This window comes from Cutaneotrichosporon oleaginosum (genome assembly GCF_008065305.1).
Source record: "Cutaneotrichosporon oleaginosum strain ATCC 20508 chromosome Unknown ATCC20508_contig02, whole genome shotgun sequence".
Lineage (NCBI taxonomy): Eukaryota > Fungi > Basidiomycota > Tremellomycetes > Trichosporonales > Trichosporonaceae > Cutaneotrichosporon > Cutaneotrichosporon oleaginosum.
Window position 1 is genome coordinate 2,684,035 of NW_027072171.1, and position 16,491 is coordinate 2,700,525.

The 16,491-nt window shown below is 61.2% G+C and overlaps 7 protein-coding genes across 7 annotated transcripts; 4 read left to right on the plus strand and 3 right to left on the minus strand.

Annotated features, from left to right (window-relative positions):
- Positions 1–407: 407 nt before the first annotated feature.
- COLE_02749 (uncharacterized protein) lies at positions 408–4,622 on the minus strand (the record flags this gene model as incomplete). Its single annotated transcript, XM_065626229.1, has 3 exons — positions 408–4,066; positions 4,098–4,411; positions 4,444–4,622. 3 exons carry the CDS (start codon positions 4,620–4,622, stop codon positions 408–410), a joined length of 4,152 nt encoding a protein of 1,383 aa, XP_065482498.1.
- A 526-nt stretch (positions 4,623–5,148) lies between these two features.
- COLE_02750 (uncharacterized protein) lies at positions 5,149–6,037 on the minus strand (the record flags this gene model as incomplete). Its single annotated transcript, XM_018423407.2, has 3 exons — positions 5,149–5,368; positions 5,408–5,851; positions 5,886–6,037. The coding sequence occupies 3 exons, from the start codon at positions 6,035–6,037 to the stop codon at positions 5,149–5,151; spliced, it is 816 nt and encodes a 271-aa protein (XP_018278235.1).
- A 550-nt stretch (positions 6,038–6,587) lies between these two features.
- COLE_02751 (uncharacterized protein) lies at positions 6,588–9,217 on the plus strand (the record flags this gene model as incomplete). Its single annotated transcript, XM_018423408.2, has 2 exons — positions 6,588–6,812; positions 6,857–9,217. 2 exons carry the CDS (start codon positions 6,588–6,590, stop codon positions 9,215–9,217), a joined length of 2,586 nt encoding a protein of 861 aa, XP_018278236.1.
- Positions 9,218–9,546: 329 nt separating this feature from the next.
- Positions 9,547–10,486, plus strand: COLE_02752 (uncharacterized protein; the record flags this gene model as incomplete). The annotated part of the gene is made up of 2 exons (XM_018423409.2): positions 9,547–9,635; positions 9,892–10,486. The coding sequence occupies 2 exons, from the start codon at positions 9,547–9,549 to the stop codon at positions 10,484–10,486; spliced, it is 684 nt and encodes a 227-aa protein (XP_018278237.1).
- Positions 10,487–10,702: 216 nt separating this feature from the next.
- On the minus strand, positions 10,703–12,000 carry COLE_02753 (uncharacterized protein; the record flags this gene model as incomplete). Its single annotated transcript, XM_018423410.2, has 5 exons — positions 10,703–10,867; positions 10,938–11,272; positions 11,319–11,549; positions 11,615–11,871; positions 11,933–12,000. 5 exons carry the CDS (start codon positions 11,998–12,000, stop codon positions 10,703–10,705), a joined length of 1,056 nt encoding a protein of 351 aa, XP_018278238.2.
- Positions 12,001–12,235: 235 nt separating this feature from the next.
- COLE_02754 (uncharacterized protein) lies at positions 12,236–13,007 on the plus strand (the record flags this gene model as incomplete). Its single annotated transcript, XM_065626230.1, has 3 exons — positions 12,236–12,401; positions 12,438–12,652; positions 12,684–13,007. 3 exons carry the CDS (start codon positions 12,236–12,238, stop codon positions 13,005–13,007), a joined length of 705 nt encoding a protein of 234 aa, XP_065482499.1.
- Positions 13,008–13,740: 733 nt separating this feature from the next.
- On the plus strand, positions 13,741–15,773 carry COLE_02755 (uncharacterized protein; the record flags this gene model as incomplete). Its single annotated transcript, XM_018423411.2, has 4 exons — positions 13,741–13,849; positions 14,162–14,436; positions 14,471–14,734; positions 14,772–15,773. The coding sequence occupies 4 exons, from the start codon at positions 13,741–13,743 to the stop codon at positions 15,771–15,773; spliced, it is 1,650 nt and encodes a 549-aa protein (XP_018278240.1).
- Positions 15,774–16,491: the final 718 nt, after the last annotated feature.

A 16,491-nucleotide genomic window follows, 5' to 3' on the forward strand; every position in this document is an offset into this window, starting at 1 on the left:
CCTGGCGAGCCAGGGTTCCCGCTCAACTCGATGTATCACCCGCCTGGGAGCCGCGGGGAGGCTGGTGCGTCGCAGTCGCGGCGACGGGACGCTGACCCCAGAACAGCTGCGTTCGTACCTCACGCAAGCGCGGTCCGAGCTCGCGGCGCGCCTCGTCGAGCGCTTGTACGCGCCCGAGCCCGTCATTGGCGCCGACGGAAACCCGACGGGCCAGATGGGGCCGCGCCCCGCACAGCCGAGCAAGTGGTGGATGTCGTTCCAGAAGCGCCGGTTTATGGGGCGTGCGCTGTAGCGGGGCAGGCGAGTAGAGGCATATTAGATGCAAGGAGCAGTTACGACCAGAGGCCGCGGCTGACGCTGACGTGTGCTGACCACATCACACCACTGATACCCATGCATATGCTCGACTATGTCGCAATCGGGGCCGCACGCACCTGCCCAGCTCCATCGGCAGTGCCGCGCCCCCGTTTCGTCCCCCGCCCTCGCCCTCGGCCTCGCCCCCCTCCCCCTCCCCGCCCGCGTCCACTCTCGCGCGTGGGACTGTCGTCGATCCGCGCCTCCTGCGGCGCCTTGCTGCTCTCGCGCTCGCGGCGGCCGCGAGCATTCTCCTCTTCGCGGCCCTTGCTCTTCCGCCCATTGGCATTAGGACTGGTGCTAGGCCCAGCAGCGCCAGCGGAACTCGCGTCCTCAGCGCGCCCCTTGCCCTTCCCACGCGTCGGGACGCGTCTCTCGCCCCGCCCTCGGCCCCTCCCCCGCTCTCCTCCGGACCGCTGCGCCTCCCACCACCGCTGGAACTCGTCTTCGCGCGCGCGCTCCGCCGCCGCCGCCGCCTCTTCGGCCTGGATCTCCGCGAAGCTCTTCGCGGGCTTCTTGCTCGCGGCTTGCGCCGCGTCCCGCTCCTGCTGCTGGATCGCGAGGAGCGAGAACGCTTGGCTCGGGCTGCCTGGCGAGATGGAGGGGGCCGCATACGTCGTGGGCGTAGACCATGCCGCGCCTTGTCGCCGCGCGGGCGTGGCGCCGAGGCGCTGCGGCTGGATCACGGGCCCAACGGGCGCGGCGGCCATCGAGCCCGTCGCGCGCGTCGGGGGCGCCGGCGCTTGCGCGGCCTGCACGGCTGCGAGAGAGATCGGGCGCGCATCGACGGGCCGCCATGGCCCGCCGGACGGCGAGGGCCGCGCGGCAGCAGTGGACGGCGAGCCGTTGGCTTTGGGTGTCGTGGAAGCCGGGGCTGGTGGGCGAGCTGGCGTGCGCGTTGCTGCCGCTTCCGCCATGATGCTGCGCAGATCCACCTTCTCTTGTTCCACCTTGCGCGACTTCCACACTGGCTTGCCGGATGAGCCGACGCTTCCTGCACCGAGACTCAATGGCGTCATGGGGCGCGCGCTGACAGTTGATGGGTTTGGGGAGGGCGCTTGCTTCGGTGTACTATGCACGCTTTCTTCGTCCATCGTGAAAATCTCGTCGACGGGCGCGGCAGGCGTGAGAGGCTTCAGGTCCGGCGTGGTTATTGGCGACGAAGGCGCGCGCGCGTCGAGGCGCGGCGACCGTGGTTTCCACTTATATGCCTGCCGCACACGCGGCACTGGTATGTCCTGCAATGCTAACCACTCGCGGTGTTTGACCATAAGTTCGTCGACAAGGATGTTGGAGCGCGGGACAACAGCCTTGTCCCCCTGCTTCACGGCGACTGTCTTGGACAGCTCGCGGAGCACGTCGTCGTCCATGTCGTCCAGCAGCCCGCTCTCGAGCATCGTCTCCATACACGCCGAGATGTAGTCGAAGATGCTAGTCCTGAGCGCTGCGGCGCGGTAGAACGACGCCTCGACTGCGAGCGCGGCCGCGTTAAACGGGTTGCAGTGCTTCGCGATTACGCGCGAGCATACCAACACCAAGCGGTCCATCAGCAGCTCAGTCGCGGCGGCGAGCACCTCGAACACAAAGTCGAGGAACTCGTCCAGCGTCTCCTGGTGCAGGTAGTCGAAGAGATCGTCCTCCAGGCCTTCGTGGATGAAGCGGAAGACGAGCCTCATCGGCCGCCAACGCAGGTGCTCCATGTTCACGATGACCTTGCCGTCGTGCTCTCGCCGCAGCGTCCAGTCGCGATCGGCAAACATCGCCTCGAAGAAGGGACAGCGCGCGCGGAGCAGCGCCGAGTTCACCGACACCTCCCGGTCTGCCAGGACAACGACTATGTCGCAAACCTCAGATGGCGGCGTCGAGGACTGGGCGAAAAAGGTCGCGAGGTCGCTTGGCAGCGTCTTGGTGCTGATGGCAGTCTTGGACGCGAGTTCCAGTACAGGCTTGAGCGGCGCCAATTCCAAAACGTCCACGAACCGCCTAATGTCGCGCTTGATGTCTACAATTGGGAGGGTCATGTTGGGGAACTTTGTCTGCAGCGCAAATACGACGCGCGAGTCCCATACTGCGGCCATCTCGTCCGAGTACAAGTACTGGAGAAGAAGGAGCGCCACGAGCGGGTGGCACGCGTCCATCTGTATCGCCGGTCGCCCGTCCTCCGCTGCCAGTTTCAAGCCCTCGACTGCCTGGCCAGACAGTACACGCGCGAACACTGCCGTGCGGAGGCACAGCACCACGCTGTGTGCAGGGATCACGTACTCGCCCACGGTGATCGACACGTCGCTCCCCAGTAATGGCTCGGACCATGCGAACAACGAGTCGGAGTTGTGGCCCTGCCAGCGGTCGAGGATACGGCACAGCTGCGTTGCCACCACGATGTCGTGATGTACCGAGTTGCTTCCCTCGTCCTCCTCGTCCTCGGTATTGCGACGAACCACAGGCCCGTCAAAGTCCGCAGCCGTCATCTGGCTCTCGTACCGCCGTATATGTGGCTGGAGGGAGAACATGTCCTCCTCGAGCGTCTTGCCCTTCAGCGCAATGGGCGAGGGGCGCGCGTCCGCGCGGATCGCAGCAAAGCCGCCCGTCTCGTTCGCTGCCACCTTGATGATCCGCTGGAGATATGGGATGCGGCGGAACTTCAGTGCGCCCGATCCGCCCTTCGTGCGCTGCCGGACGAACACGTGTCCGCTCTTAGTGCAGACGATCACGGTACCGTCCGGACCGAGCGCCAAGTCCTTGACGGCCGTGAAGCTCTTTCTCAGTGCCCACAGGATCTGCGGCTTGACAATAACGTGCCGGTCGCGCACATCCTTGGTCGCCTCTTCCGAAGGATGCGGGAGTGTAAACGTACACACGTCGCCTTTCGCCGACAGCGTCGCAAATGTCTGCCCGCAGCTCGTCACCTTGACGATTGTGGGGTCCATGCTGACGTGACCAGGGTTCTTGGGACCCTTCAATGGCTTCTGCGGCGAGCTGAAGTTGACCTTGAAATGTGTGTCGTGGTGGAAACAGAGAACCTCGTTCGAGTCCAGGAGGCAGAGCATCGCGTAGTCCGACAACGCGACGTCGATCACCGGCTGCGAGATAGCCGTGACCTTGCGCGGGTTGATCTGCGTTGGGTTCGCCGCCTTCTCGTAACCCAGATGTCCGAGATTTGTGCCCCACGTCCACACTGCGTCGGCGGTCCAGCAGGCGCTGCTCATCCGCCCGGCGGCGACGCCGCGCACCCATTCCTTCTTGAGGGGTCCAACTATGCGTTTTGGTGTGGTCTGGACAATGAGCTCGTCGTCCTTGGCGAATGGAGAGGGGTTGGCGGGCGCCTCGATGGTGTAACCGAGCTGCGAGTATCGGTTGCTGCCCCACGTCATCACGTAACCACCGCTCGTGAGCGCCAGCGTGTGGTCGGGACCAAGCGCGAGAGCAATGACCGTGTGGGGGAAATCGGGGAGGGGAATGAGAGGGAGCTGCGAGTGGGTTTTCTGACCCAGCCGGCCCGCCGAGCCAAACCCGCAGAGACTGATGTTGCCGCGCGCCTCAGCGGTGACTACCCCAGTATGGAGCTTGGCCATCTGCACATCGCGCACGCCGACGTGGAAGAATCTCTCAGCGGGATCGGGATTGTCGCTCGCCTGCCGCTGCGTCAAGAGGTTGACGCGGTCCGGGAACGCCTTATCAGCAGATGCGTCGCCGAGGCCTAATGTCGAATTGCCTGCTGTCAGTCCGCCCAAGAGGCAACTCACGGTTCACGCCCCACACATAGAGGTCGGTGCCTACAACATCGCCATCAATATCAGGAGGGTTCGTGCCCTCGACAGTGCCATTGAACAAATCAAAGGCCGTGAGCCCCTCATTATCGGTGACGGACAGGTCGATATCTGGTCGCGCGAGGAGGTCACGCGCGGCGCGTAGGTTGCCTGAGTATAGGGCGCGGTGGAGGGCCGTATACCCCGACTCGTAATCTTGGAGGTTGACCGAGAGGGCGGGGTTGCGCAAGAGGATCTGGAAGAATTGATACGCCTGTGGGGTGTTGCTCGCGGACGCGAGGTGGAGCACACTGGTGTCAGCTGCTTCTTGACGGCTACGCACGTTCGCCCAAGTGCATCGCGTTCGTTGGGGTCTGCCTTGGGCACAAAGCCGCTCAGCGTCCACGAGCGTCCGCCCGAGCTGCTCTGCCGCGCCCCGTTCGCAGCGGGCGAGGCGCCGTCGAGCTCCTGGCGGAACGCCTTGACGTTGCCATGGTAGTAGTGGGCGTGGAGGTTGGGCATGCGCAGAGGAGACTCAGATCACGCAGAGGCGACTTGCTAAAGACGCGCCTGCGGTGTGATCTGAGAGAGAGTAGCCTGGGGCTACTCGGAGTCGGCGGGGTTGGTTGCCGAGTCAGGTCGGTGCCGAACGTGTCGACGAGGAGGGCGGGTGGCGACTTGGCGAGCGATGGAAGATACGAGACAAGTGACAGGAGATGCTCTGCGCAGAGTGGACTGAGAATGCAGGCGCAAGTGTGATGGTTGTGATGGGTGTGATGGAGGCGATGGAAGGCGCTTGAAGTGTCGATTAGTGGTGGGGACCTCGATGATCAAGAACGTGCGGCATGGTTCAGTCGAGTGGAGGTGCTCGGCCCAGCACAGTGGCAACAATTTCGTCAACGGTCATTCCGGCCAATCCCCACTCCTGCGACTGTGATCCATGTCACTCTCATCCTATTACTCATGTAATGCTTGACGACGCGTACGCTATCGCAAGCTCCGGAGACACAGAAACTGAGCATGCAAGCAAATCTACAAAAAATACACTCTAGGATGCCGTTGCAGGAGCGGCGGCGGCCGCCTTCTCCTCAAACTTCTTCTTCATGTCCCAATAGTTCGAGTGCAGTCCACACTCAGACTTAGACTTGCCCTGCCACCGCCCCGAACGCTCAGCGGCGTCGCCAGCGTTGGGGTCTGGCTTCTGCGTCGAGTGCACGTCACCAATGGAGCGGTACCCCTGGTCAAGCAATGGGTTGTACGGCACACCCCTGCTGTCAGCCACAGTGTGCTCGCTCTCTGCCACTCACTCTTTGTCAACGTAATCCTTGACCTCCTTGAACGACCACGAGATCAAGGGGTTAACTTTGAGGAGGCCGCGCTCATCGACCTCAAGCACCTTGAGGCCCGCGCGCTCGGCTCCCTGGCTCCTCCGCCGACCAGTGATCACCGCGCGCACTCCGAGCTCCTTGTACGCACGTGCAGCAGGCTCGACCTTGACGAGGTAGTCGTAGCTCGCCTCATCGGTCTCCCATAGCCGGTCGCCATACTTGGCCTCAAACTCCTCCGCGGTTGAGACTCCGGGAGGCTTGTAGGTGTGTAGCTCGGCAAGGTAGGTGTCCACCACACTCTGTGCAAGCTGAGTGGTCTCGGAGAAGTGGTAGAGAGTGTCGAGAAAGATGAGGGGCACAGGGTGCGTCACCTCCCGCTCAACTCCGATCTTTGAAATCATGTCCACTGCCGCCAGTCCGGTCCTGTTGTTAGGCGGGTCGGCGTCGACGAGCTCACAGGCCAAACGCAGTAGTTTGAAAGAGGCCGTCGATGTGGTCAATGGCCCAAACGAGCACCTCCTGGGGCGTCTTGCCCTCGAGCTGCTTGTTGAACTCGTCAATCTGCTCCGGGGTGTACTGGGGCGTCAGGCGGTCGTCGTCGGCGGACATGGTGGATATGTAAGAGTGCGAGGTGGCTTGGGGTGATTTGGTGTCTTGGAGGGCAGTCCCTATGAGTATATGATGAGCTATGAGCTGAAAGTGAGTATCGAGAAACGAATGTAGCTTTGTCATGATCGCGTCGTCGTGCGTCTCAAGATCAAGATCGGCCTCTAACGAACATTGTCAGATGGCGCAATCGCGGCACCTCATTCCAGAACGCGTCTATCGCCCCACTCTACCCCACCGGCTCAACCGGGTCATTGTACCACGTGTTCTGCACATGTCCTCCAGCGGAATCAAAATATTGATATGCGACAAGGTGACACGTCAGAGGCGGCCAAGTGAGTGACGTGCCAAGGATTTTCCGTGGCCGCAGCGCAGCGGCCGGCTGACGAAGTTGACGCGGTCAACGGATCAACGGGGTGGAGGCCGTAGACATCGTGGAGGTGGAGGCGCCACGTCCCGAACACAACTTTGTCCTTCCAACATCTTCGACTCTGTTCTTCATTTAACTCTTTGCTCATCATCTTGGACTCTGGTCCACCACCACCCTCTCACCATGCGGCTCCCTCGAAATCTCTTCCTCCTCATCGCCTGGATCCTCCCGGCCGTTAGCGCGGCAATCCTCGCGATCGACTACGGAGCAGACTTCACCAAGCTGTCCCTCGTTAAACCCGGTGTTCCCTTTGATGTCCTGCTCGACCGCGACAGCAAGCGCAAGATTCCTAGCGTCGTGAGCTGGAAGCGCGAGGACCGTGTCGTTGGAACCGAGGGCAAGCTGGCTGTGAGTACTCTCCACAGCCCCTGACAAGCTCATCTCACACGCAGGCAACAAGGTTCCCCCACACTCACTACCCATACGTCAAGGCGGTCCTCGGTACGACTGAGGTGCCCAACCTCGACGTTTTCCCCAGCCCTCCTGTCCTTACTGAGAGCGGTGCGCTCGTGTTCCGCCACGATAATATTCCCAAGCACATCACTCCCAAGCCCGACGACAAGGAGGCCTGGACACCAACGGCTCTCCTCGCTCACCAGCTGGCGTACTACAAGTCGTTGGCCGACCATGCCGCTGGCGAGCCTGTGACGCAGGCCGTCGTGACTGTCCCCGCCTGGTGGACTCAGGCTCAGCGCAAGGCATACCGCGATGCGCTTGAGCTGCAGGGCATCCAGTGCATTGGCATGATTGGAGAGGGCACCGCCATCGGCCTCAACTACGCCATGACCCGCACCTTCCCCGACTACGATCCCGAGACTGGAGAGGGCGAGAAGGCATACCACCTCGTTTACGACTCGGGCGCACTCTCGACCTCGGCTACTGTTTTGGCGTTCTACCAGACTTCGTGGAAGCCCACACCGAACTCGAAGATGCTCATCAACACGACGCACGTCGAGGCGCTTGGCGTTGGGTGGGAGGACGTGGGCGGGATCAACCTTGATCTCGCTTTGCGTGACCTCCTTGTGGACGACATCATCACCAAGACTGGTAACAAGGATATCATCAACGACAGGAAGGCGATGGCCAAGATTGACAAGGAGGCTATCCGCGTCAAGCAGATCCTGAGCGCAAACCAGGAGAGCTTGACCTCCATCGAGTCTGTCTTTGACGATGTCGATTACCGCTCCAAGGTGTCCAGAATGGCGCTCGAGGGCAAATTCGAGGGCAAGATGACCGATTTCATGAAGCCCATCAAGCAGGCGCTTGACGCGGCTGGTCTCGACCTCAGGAACATCTCCTCCGTTATTCTCTTCGGCGGCAACACACGCGTGCCGTTTATCCGCGCTGAGCTTCACGAGGTTCTCGGCGGTGACGAGCTCATCGCCCAGAACGTTAACGCGGACGAGAGCGCTGTCCTTGGTGCCGCGTTCTACGGCGCGTCTCTCAGTGGCCGATTCAAGATGAAGTCGGTCGAGGTGCACGAGCGCAGCATCTACGACATTAAGATGGGTGACGACATTATTTTCCCGGCCGGCACGCCGCTCGGCACTCGCAAGTCTGTTCTCCTCAAGCCTGAGGATGAGATCAACATCGACTTCTCGCAGGGAGGCAACCCCATTTTGCAGCTCTCGATCCCTGGGGTCAAGGACGCACTTGCCAACTTCACCGCCTCAGAGCCCGCAGTCAACGTTACCGTCAGACTCGACGCCAGGGGCATCCTCGGCGTGGCCAACGCTGCCCTTGTGTCTGAGGTCAAGGACGAGCCTACTGGTGGTGTCGCTGGCAAGCTCAAGGGCATGTTTGGCAAGAAGGATGCCACGGAGGAGCCCGAGATTGAGCCTGAAGCCGATACCGAGCAGCCTGAGGCGGAGACTGATGCCAAGGAGAAGGCCCCCAAGAAGGTCACCAAGCCTCGCGTGGCCCTCAAGTTCCGCGAGAAGCCTCTCAGCCCCACGCACCTGTCCAAGGACGAGAGACAGATCACCAACCAGCGTCTGCGCGCTATCGCTTCGTACGAGGGCGCCATGCGCGCGCGCGAGGAGGCGCGCAACATGCTCGAGGGGTATCTGTACAAGCTGCAGAACATCCTCACGGGCGACGAGGCCGAGCACAAGAACCTGCACGCATTTAGCACCAAGGTGGAGCGCACGCGCATCAAGAATCTTGTCGACGAGACTCTCGAGTGGCTTCACGAGCACGCTGAGGAGGCGACGGTGCACGCTTTGATCGGAAAGCGTGAGGCGATTGAGGCTTTGGAGCGGCCGATTGTGACCCGCTTTGACGAGTACGAGAAGCGGCCTCCTGCCGTCGTTAACTTCCGTACGGCGCTGTACGCCGGCCGTGCGTTCGTTGACGAGGCGCGTGCGAACCTCACTGCTGCGGCCGAAGAGGCGAAGAATGCGCCGGCAGACCAGCCGGTCGCGCCGCCCCGCTACACTGAAGCGGAGATCCAGAGCGTGGAGGACATGATCATCGACGGCGGCAAGTGGCTCGACGAGCGCATGGAGAAGCAGATGCCGCTTAACGAGGACAAGACCGCCGACCCTGTGATTCTCGCCAAGGACCTCGACGAGCGAGGGCAGAAGATCCAGGCCGCCGTGCTTCGGCTTACGTCGCGCAAGCCACCACGTGCGCCGAAGGTCAGGCCCGTCAAGACGAGCCAGAACGGGGAGAAGGAGGAGACCAAGGAGAAGAAGGAGCCCAAGGAGGAGGAACCGCAGGAGAAGGAGGCCCCGAAGCACCAGGAACTCTAGAGGTAGACATATGTATCCCATCTGCATTTTTCCACATTCAGCGATGATTTGTAGTGTTGTTGACATGGATGGCACTAGATGGAGCACCTCCACCGCCAAGACACGTTTGCTCCCGGCTCCGCACCATCACCGAGCCGAAGTCCCCGCTGACCGTCATCTCATTGTCCTCATCGCATTCATCACCCCCGCTGCCCAACCTGACGTCCTCAGCAAGCTTCTCCAGTGCGTAGGCAGGTATTCTAAAGTACCAACAGCTCTGTCTAGGCCACCAGCCTCGCCGAGACGAGACATCGCTCATCCCAGCCCTTCCCTTCGTCAGCCGCGCATCCATGGCTCCCTTCACCAACCCCTTCCGCCGCGCGGCGGCGGAAAACGCGTCCGGCCAGATTACTGTGCACGTAAAGTGGGGGCGTGAACGGTGAGTTAAACTATCCCGGGGCGGGAGTTCAGAGCCCCCGCGTCAGCGCGCCCAGCGGGAGCGGAGGTGACGAAGTGCCGGGGTAATCGGATGCTTGGCGCGACACTGCAGCGACTGTGCAAGCATACGATGGCTCGCTGGCACAGCTAGATGTGCTGCGTGAAAGAGGTAGCAAGCCAACTTGAAACATTCCGCTACCGGGCCTTGGTTCTCTGCACTCCACTACCTCAGTCAGCGGCCCGATTTCTGACAGCAGCTTCAACATTCCCATCCCGAACGCGGACATGACACCGCTGTCGCAGCTGATCGGCACGCTCTCCCACCAAACCGGCATCCCAACAGACCAGCTGAAGCTGGTGTACAAAGGCGCGGTGCTCAAAGACCCGCTGCTCACGCTGTCGTCGTACGGCATCCGCGACGGCTCGAACCTCACCATGGTCGGGAAGGAGGGGCCGGCGCCCGCGGCGCCCGCGCCCGCCGCGCCGCCCGTCGTGAAGAAGAAGAACAAGCAGCCGGACACGGACTCGGAGCAGGTGCTCGTCGACTGGATCCGCAACCTCGTGAACGGCGTCGTCGAGCCGCTCGAGGCGAGCATTGCCACGTTCGTGCACCAGGCGTCGCCGGGCGGGACAAACAAGCCGCGCGTGCAGCAGAGCTTTGAGGCGCTGCAGCGCGAGCACGCGCGCTTGAGCGAGCTGCTGCTGCGCGGCCTGCTCGATATGGACGGCGTGGAAATTCCAAACGGGTGGACTGAGGCGCGGCTGGAAAGGAAGAACGGCGTCAAGCGCCTCCAGGGGGAACTGACGCGCGTCGACGACGCGTGGGGGAACAGAAAGCGGCTGGCGACTTAGTGATCGTAGACGGACACATTAGAATGTACGCATAGAACGTGGTTGGGGCAGCTCCGTCGCAACCTCCACTCTCACTGGACAGCTCGCTCGGGGTATCGTACAATGCATGTCTAGAAGGACAAGGGTCAGAGGCACTAGTACCTGTTGGCGTGATGGAGTGTTGAGAATGCAGATGAAGAGAGGCATCGGCAGCAAGAGTGAAAAGATTAAGACCTGTCAGTGATCAGCGACGACGGGGGAAGCGGGTACGCACATCTTGTAAGTCATCTGGCCCTTGACCGCCTCGGAGCCCTCCACCTCGTACTCGATCTCAATATCCAGGTCGCGGTTGTTGCGGGCGTTGGGAGCGCACTTGAGCTGGCCCTTGATCACATCGCCCTCCTGCTCGTCAGCCAATGCAATTCTCGAAAAGTTGCGGCGATGTGCGCTCCGCTGTGCCTGTTTTACTCACCGAAACCGTAAGCGTCTCCGGGGTGTAGAACACAGTCTGCTTCCAGTGCGTGTACTTTGCCTGTGGCCCAGTGGAGAACTGGATGGGCTTGTGGCACGCCGAGAACTGGATGTCGAACCAGCCGAGGAAGGCGTGCACGTAGTCGTTGCGCGTCGCTTTGAGCTGGAACGGAACGGTGAATGCCAAGTCCTCCTTCGTGACGGTGCTGATGTCGATGTGCTTGATCGCGCAGGGCTGCGAGACGACGCTCTTGAGCTCGACGCAGTCGACCAGCGGCTCGCGCAGCGCAATGTCCTTGATGCAGCTGTAGTCGAAGCCGTACACGTCGTCCCAGACTGGCATTAGCAGGGCCGACGGGACCGGGGCCAACGGGGGACGCACAGTTGATCTTCTCCTCCTTGTACTCCTGGTCCTCGATGGCGGCGAGGTAGATCGTTGCCTTGTCGGGGAAGAGGAGGCCGTTGGGGGCAAGATACTTGTCGCGCGCGAGAAGCACGGTGTCCAACATGCTCTCGTACAGGAGGAAGTATCCCATCCACTCCGAGATGATGATGTCAACCTCCTTGACCGGCAGCTCGATGTCCTCAAGCTTGCCCTTGAGGAGCACGATCTCTGTGCGTCAGTGGCTTGAAGGGTGAGGCTGGCAGAGCCAGCTCAAATAAGGAAGGAGGACGCACTGTCGTGGAAGCCGTTGGCGTCGATAATCTTCTGCGCCTGGTCGAGGATGTTGCTCATGTCGACACCGATGACGAGCTTGGCGCCGGCCGACGCAGCGAACATGGACAGGATACCGGTGCCGCAGCCGACGTCAAGCACCACCTTGTCCTTGAACAGGTGCTTGTTCTGGATGATGCTGTTGCGGTACGACATGGTGCGGACCTGGTCCTTGAGCATCTCCTCGTGAATACCGAAGTGCGCGTAGGAGTCGGCGTAGCTGGGATCAGTCACCGCCACCAGGAAGGTAGGCCCAAAAGGGTGCTGGACACGAGACGCACTAGTCGCGCGAGGTCATGCTCTCGGCGGAGACCTGCTCGGTGCCGTTCGTCTTGTCGGGGGCGGACATGGTGTGTGGGTGGGTGAGGGGGAGTTGGGGGTGACAATAACTGGAGGCGGGGTGCGCGCGATAATTATTCTGCCCAAGCCGAACATGCTCACCGATCATATTTACTTATCAATTTTCTTACGTGTATTTGGAGAGCACGTGACCTTTATCAGTGTTGTGGAACTGAACTTCGAGGAATTCGACCTTGGTGCGACCTCCATCTGACCAAGCCTCGAGCTCCTCGCAACTTGCTCCCATGTACTACGACCTCTTTCTTCCGTTCCCAACACCAGACGCTCCAAAGAAGAAGGCAAAGGGCAAGGGCAAGGCTCCCGAGCCCGAACGGCCGAGCGACTGCTGGGCGGGCTTGTCGGCCGTCGAGCGGGACCGTGTTGCGCGAGGGGTAGCTCTAGCGGGACATCGTGCGTGGCCATGTATGTTTTATGAGCTAATCTCAGTCGGATACACCGTCGTCGCTCATACCATCACGGCCGAGCAGAGCAATCACGTCCTGCCATGTTCCTTCGGCTCGCCTGAGGATCGCCTCCTTCCATACCCCTCCCTCGACCCGCGTATGGCTGCACCAGATGCTGGGCCGTCGACAGGACAGCAGACATTAGTGCAGGTTACACGCTACCACATGCGCTTGGATGACGGGAAGGTACACCCGATTGTGAGCTGCACAGAGGACTGGGCTAACTCAGACCGCCGGCAATACTCTCGCACTGCGCGACTACGATATCCTCTCCGCGTACGTAGGCAGCGACAAGGCCCTGCAGTTGGCGTGTACAGATCTCTCGAATCCCGGGCCCAATCAGCTGGCCATTATCACTGTGCCTCTCCACGAGCGGCCTTACCATTTCCGCCTGAACCGCAAGCAGATCCGGCAGGCGCACCGAAACGGCGTTGTTGTGAGTTCTTGGCCCCTTCATTCTGACGGCAGTTTGAAATTCTATACGCCGCAGGTCTGTTTCCGTCCCGCTCGACGCCGCCAGACGCGGCGAAGAGGTACAGGCAAAACTTTCTGAGCAACGCCCGCGAACTTGTGCGCGTGACGGGCGGAAAGGGTATCATCTTCAGTTCCGGGCCCGGTGGGAGCGAAGAGTCCCTTCGCGGGCCACTTGACGTCGTCAACCTGTAAGCCTCCGAGTCTGCTATAAGCTAATAGCAGTGCGACGATCTTGGGCGTGCCAGCGAATTTCGCGAAGGCTGCGGTCTCAGACACCGCTAAGAGCGTACTGCTGCGCGCACGTGAGGAAGTAATCCGAGGCACGGCTGACAGCAGAGGCGCGCAAGACGTACAAGGCGGTCCTGGGACAGCCTCGCATCGTGCCGCCGCCAGGAATTCCGACGGAGTCGGAAGAGGAGGAGGACGGCGACATTGTGATGAGCGGGAAGCGAGCAGCACCTCAGAGCGGGCAGAAGAAGAAGGCTCGGGTTGCCTAGTACATAGGCCAAACCCCAACATCATAGCATTCGATTTCATGCATAGCATTGATACATTCACACGGCAGCACTGCATACGCGTCGTCGATTTATATTAATGTTGACAGCTACTGGTAATTGATGTTCTGCCACGCGCGTCTGATTCCCGACGTCACTGGGTGGTGCCTGAGCACCGACACTTCCAGCCAGGCTCGCTCCCGTCCACCCAACACCCAGCACTACACATCCTCGACTTTCCACCGTCCCTCCCTCCTCCCTCCCTCCTGCTCTCTCCTCTTCTCATCTCCCTTTCCTACAGAACACTCGCTATACAACATGTCAGCGCCGTCGGGCATCCGCGTGCCTCACGCCATTTCCGAGGCGTTCTCCGCTGCGCAGCGCGACGCTGAGTCAACCCGCGCAGTCGTATTCATGATTGAGGGCGGTGAGTGTGCGAGTGTAGCGGAGGAGACTACATGGAGATCGAGCGGCTGCTAGGAGATGGCGGCAGTGCACGTAGCTTGCCGCTGGAGGTGCGTCGCGCCGATAGAGCCTTGAGCCAAACATCGGCGACGTAGGCGGAGTCCGGCGCCATCTGCGCCCCGCCGACCGCGTCTACTCTACAAGCGAGCTGCCTTCCTCTATCGCGCGCGCCCTGCTGTTGGTCCCGCTTTGGCGCCCTCTGCAGATTCCAGCAGCTCTCCACCGTCACGACCGCTCCTCCCGCTCTCTACTCACCGCTAATGCTGACGCTCAGAGGCCTTCAAGCATGTCTCATCGCTGCCGCCAAAGGGTAGCTATACTGACGACATTGCGCTGCTCGTGGACGCTCTGCCGAACAAGAAGACGCCGGCGTCGTTCGCGTACCGCCTTGACTCCAAGTCGCTGGGCTCGTACGAGTGGATGATGGTGACCTTCGTTCCGGACGACGCCGGCGTGCGCGCCAAGATGCTGCAGGCGTCGTCGCGCGCGGGACTAATGAAGGCGCTGGGTGCCAACAACTTCAAGCACGACTGGTTTGCGACTTCGATTGTAAGTCGGAGCCAGAGTCATGATCTAAGGCCAGAATGACCTCTCCCCGCACGCCCTCAAGAGCCACCTGAACCACATGGCGTCTCCGCCTCCTCTGACTGCGTCGGAGGCTGCTCTTGCCGAGATCAAGGCTGCAGAGGCCGAAGAGGCGCGGCGTACGGCTATCGACGGTGAGGTTCACAAGGCGCGCGTCAAGGCCGTTGTCGGCCTCAGCGGCAAGACCAAGTGGCAGGCTGGCGTCCACGAGGCTTTGAGTAAGGCTTCGGAGCGCTCCGATGATGGCTGGATCGTCACCCTTGTGAGTCAAGAAGGTCGGGATAGCGCTGACAAGACAGGAGATCGATAAGAACGACACGGCGGCGATCAACCTGCTCCGCTCCGAAGCGTGCAAGCCCAGTGAGGTGGCATCTAAGCTGCCCGACAAGGCGCCCGCCTATGTCTTCTACTCGTTCCCAACGCCGCCGTCCCCCAAGCCTGTGCGCCCCACGCCAGCGCCCGCTGCGCCTGCGGCGTCCCGCGACACGTTCCAAGCAACAGCAGGCGGCATCCGCCATGTGCCCCACAGCGATGCGCCTCGCTACGATGCGGAGGCAGAGGGTGAGAAGAAAGCGGGGGAGGAGGGCCCGAAGGCAGAGGAGAGTGGAACTGAACAGGGAGAGAAGGAAGAGACCGCGGAGGAAACTCCGGACATAACTGGCTTGAGCATCGCAGAGGAGCCCAAGCCCGTGTCCCCACCCCGCTCACCATCCCCTGAGCAGCCAAGCAAGGGCCGCGTCGTCTTCATCTACTGGTGCCCGCCCGGAAGCCCGGTCAAGTACCGCATGGTGTACTCGACGACGGTGCGCGGGATCCAACAGGACGCCATGGACAAGGCGGGCGTCGAGGTGGTGGGCAAGCTCGAGACAAGCGACAAGATCGACCTTTCCGAGTCGTCGATCCGCGAGGCGGTGCCCGCCAAGAAGTCTGCCAGTCTCAACACGGCGGCGCCACGCATGTTCGGTGCTCCCGCCCCGGCAGGTCGCTTCGGGAGCCCTGCGCCCGGCAGCTCAGGCAGCGCGCCCGGCAGCAACCCGCGCTCGCCTGTTTCCAACCCGGCCTCACCACCAGTGTTTGGCGCACCCGCCACGTTTGGCCAGCCCCGCCCTATTCGTACGGGTTCCGCCATGAGCCAGGGCTCAGGCTACACTTCGCCCGCGGCGGCGTCTCCCGCCGCGCAGGACGAGGGCGACGAGTCGGACAGCTCGGCGAGAATCCAGAGCGCGTTCAACGCGTTCGGACCCCGTGTTGGTGGCGGTGGCGGCGGGTTTGCGCGCCCTCGCGGCCCCGGTCGCAGGTAGACGATAGTCTTGCGGTGTTTGTTATATACATTGAATGAACGGCTTGCATGTGATGATGATGAGGGGGGCCGGGTCGTTGAGCTCGCGGTTAGGTCGGACTTAAACTCTGTATCAGAAGCCTTCAGCATGCCTTTCATCCCCACACCAGTTACCAGACGCAGCAACGAAGAAGTGGATGTCGCTCCTCCGAAAGCCCCAATCGCCATCTATTCATACTTCACCGCTACCAGCCACATCAACAGCATCTTGCAGCTGGTTCCCTAATTGCCGGGTGCTGGCCACCAATGCGGCGCTACAGAATTTTTAGAGGGTCTTCGCTCACTTCTGGGTTCTCTGTAACTGAGCCCAACATGCCGAGAACACCAGTCTCCTGGGTGCACCGAACCGGGCCCGTCCCAGGAAATTCTCAAGAGGAAAAGGTCCTTGTGTCTATGTCTACTGGTTGACACAACAAGTTATCGTTGCTGCAGTAATATCTTTCCAATCAACTTGGCTTAGAATTCTCCCGCAGGAACATGACTGCGCTCTTCGCCCGTCCAGCCTCCCCATCTAGGACAGACAAGTGTGTGTACCAACGGAACAGTTGCATGGGTGAACATGGGCAATATTCTGATTTGCGCCAAGTAAATGCAGATGGCGTGATGCTGGAACACGTCGCTCGCCACTTCAGCGTCGACATGCGCGCCCAATTCTTGTTTTGATGTTGTGGGTTGTGGTT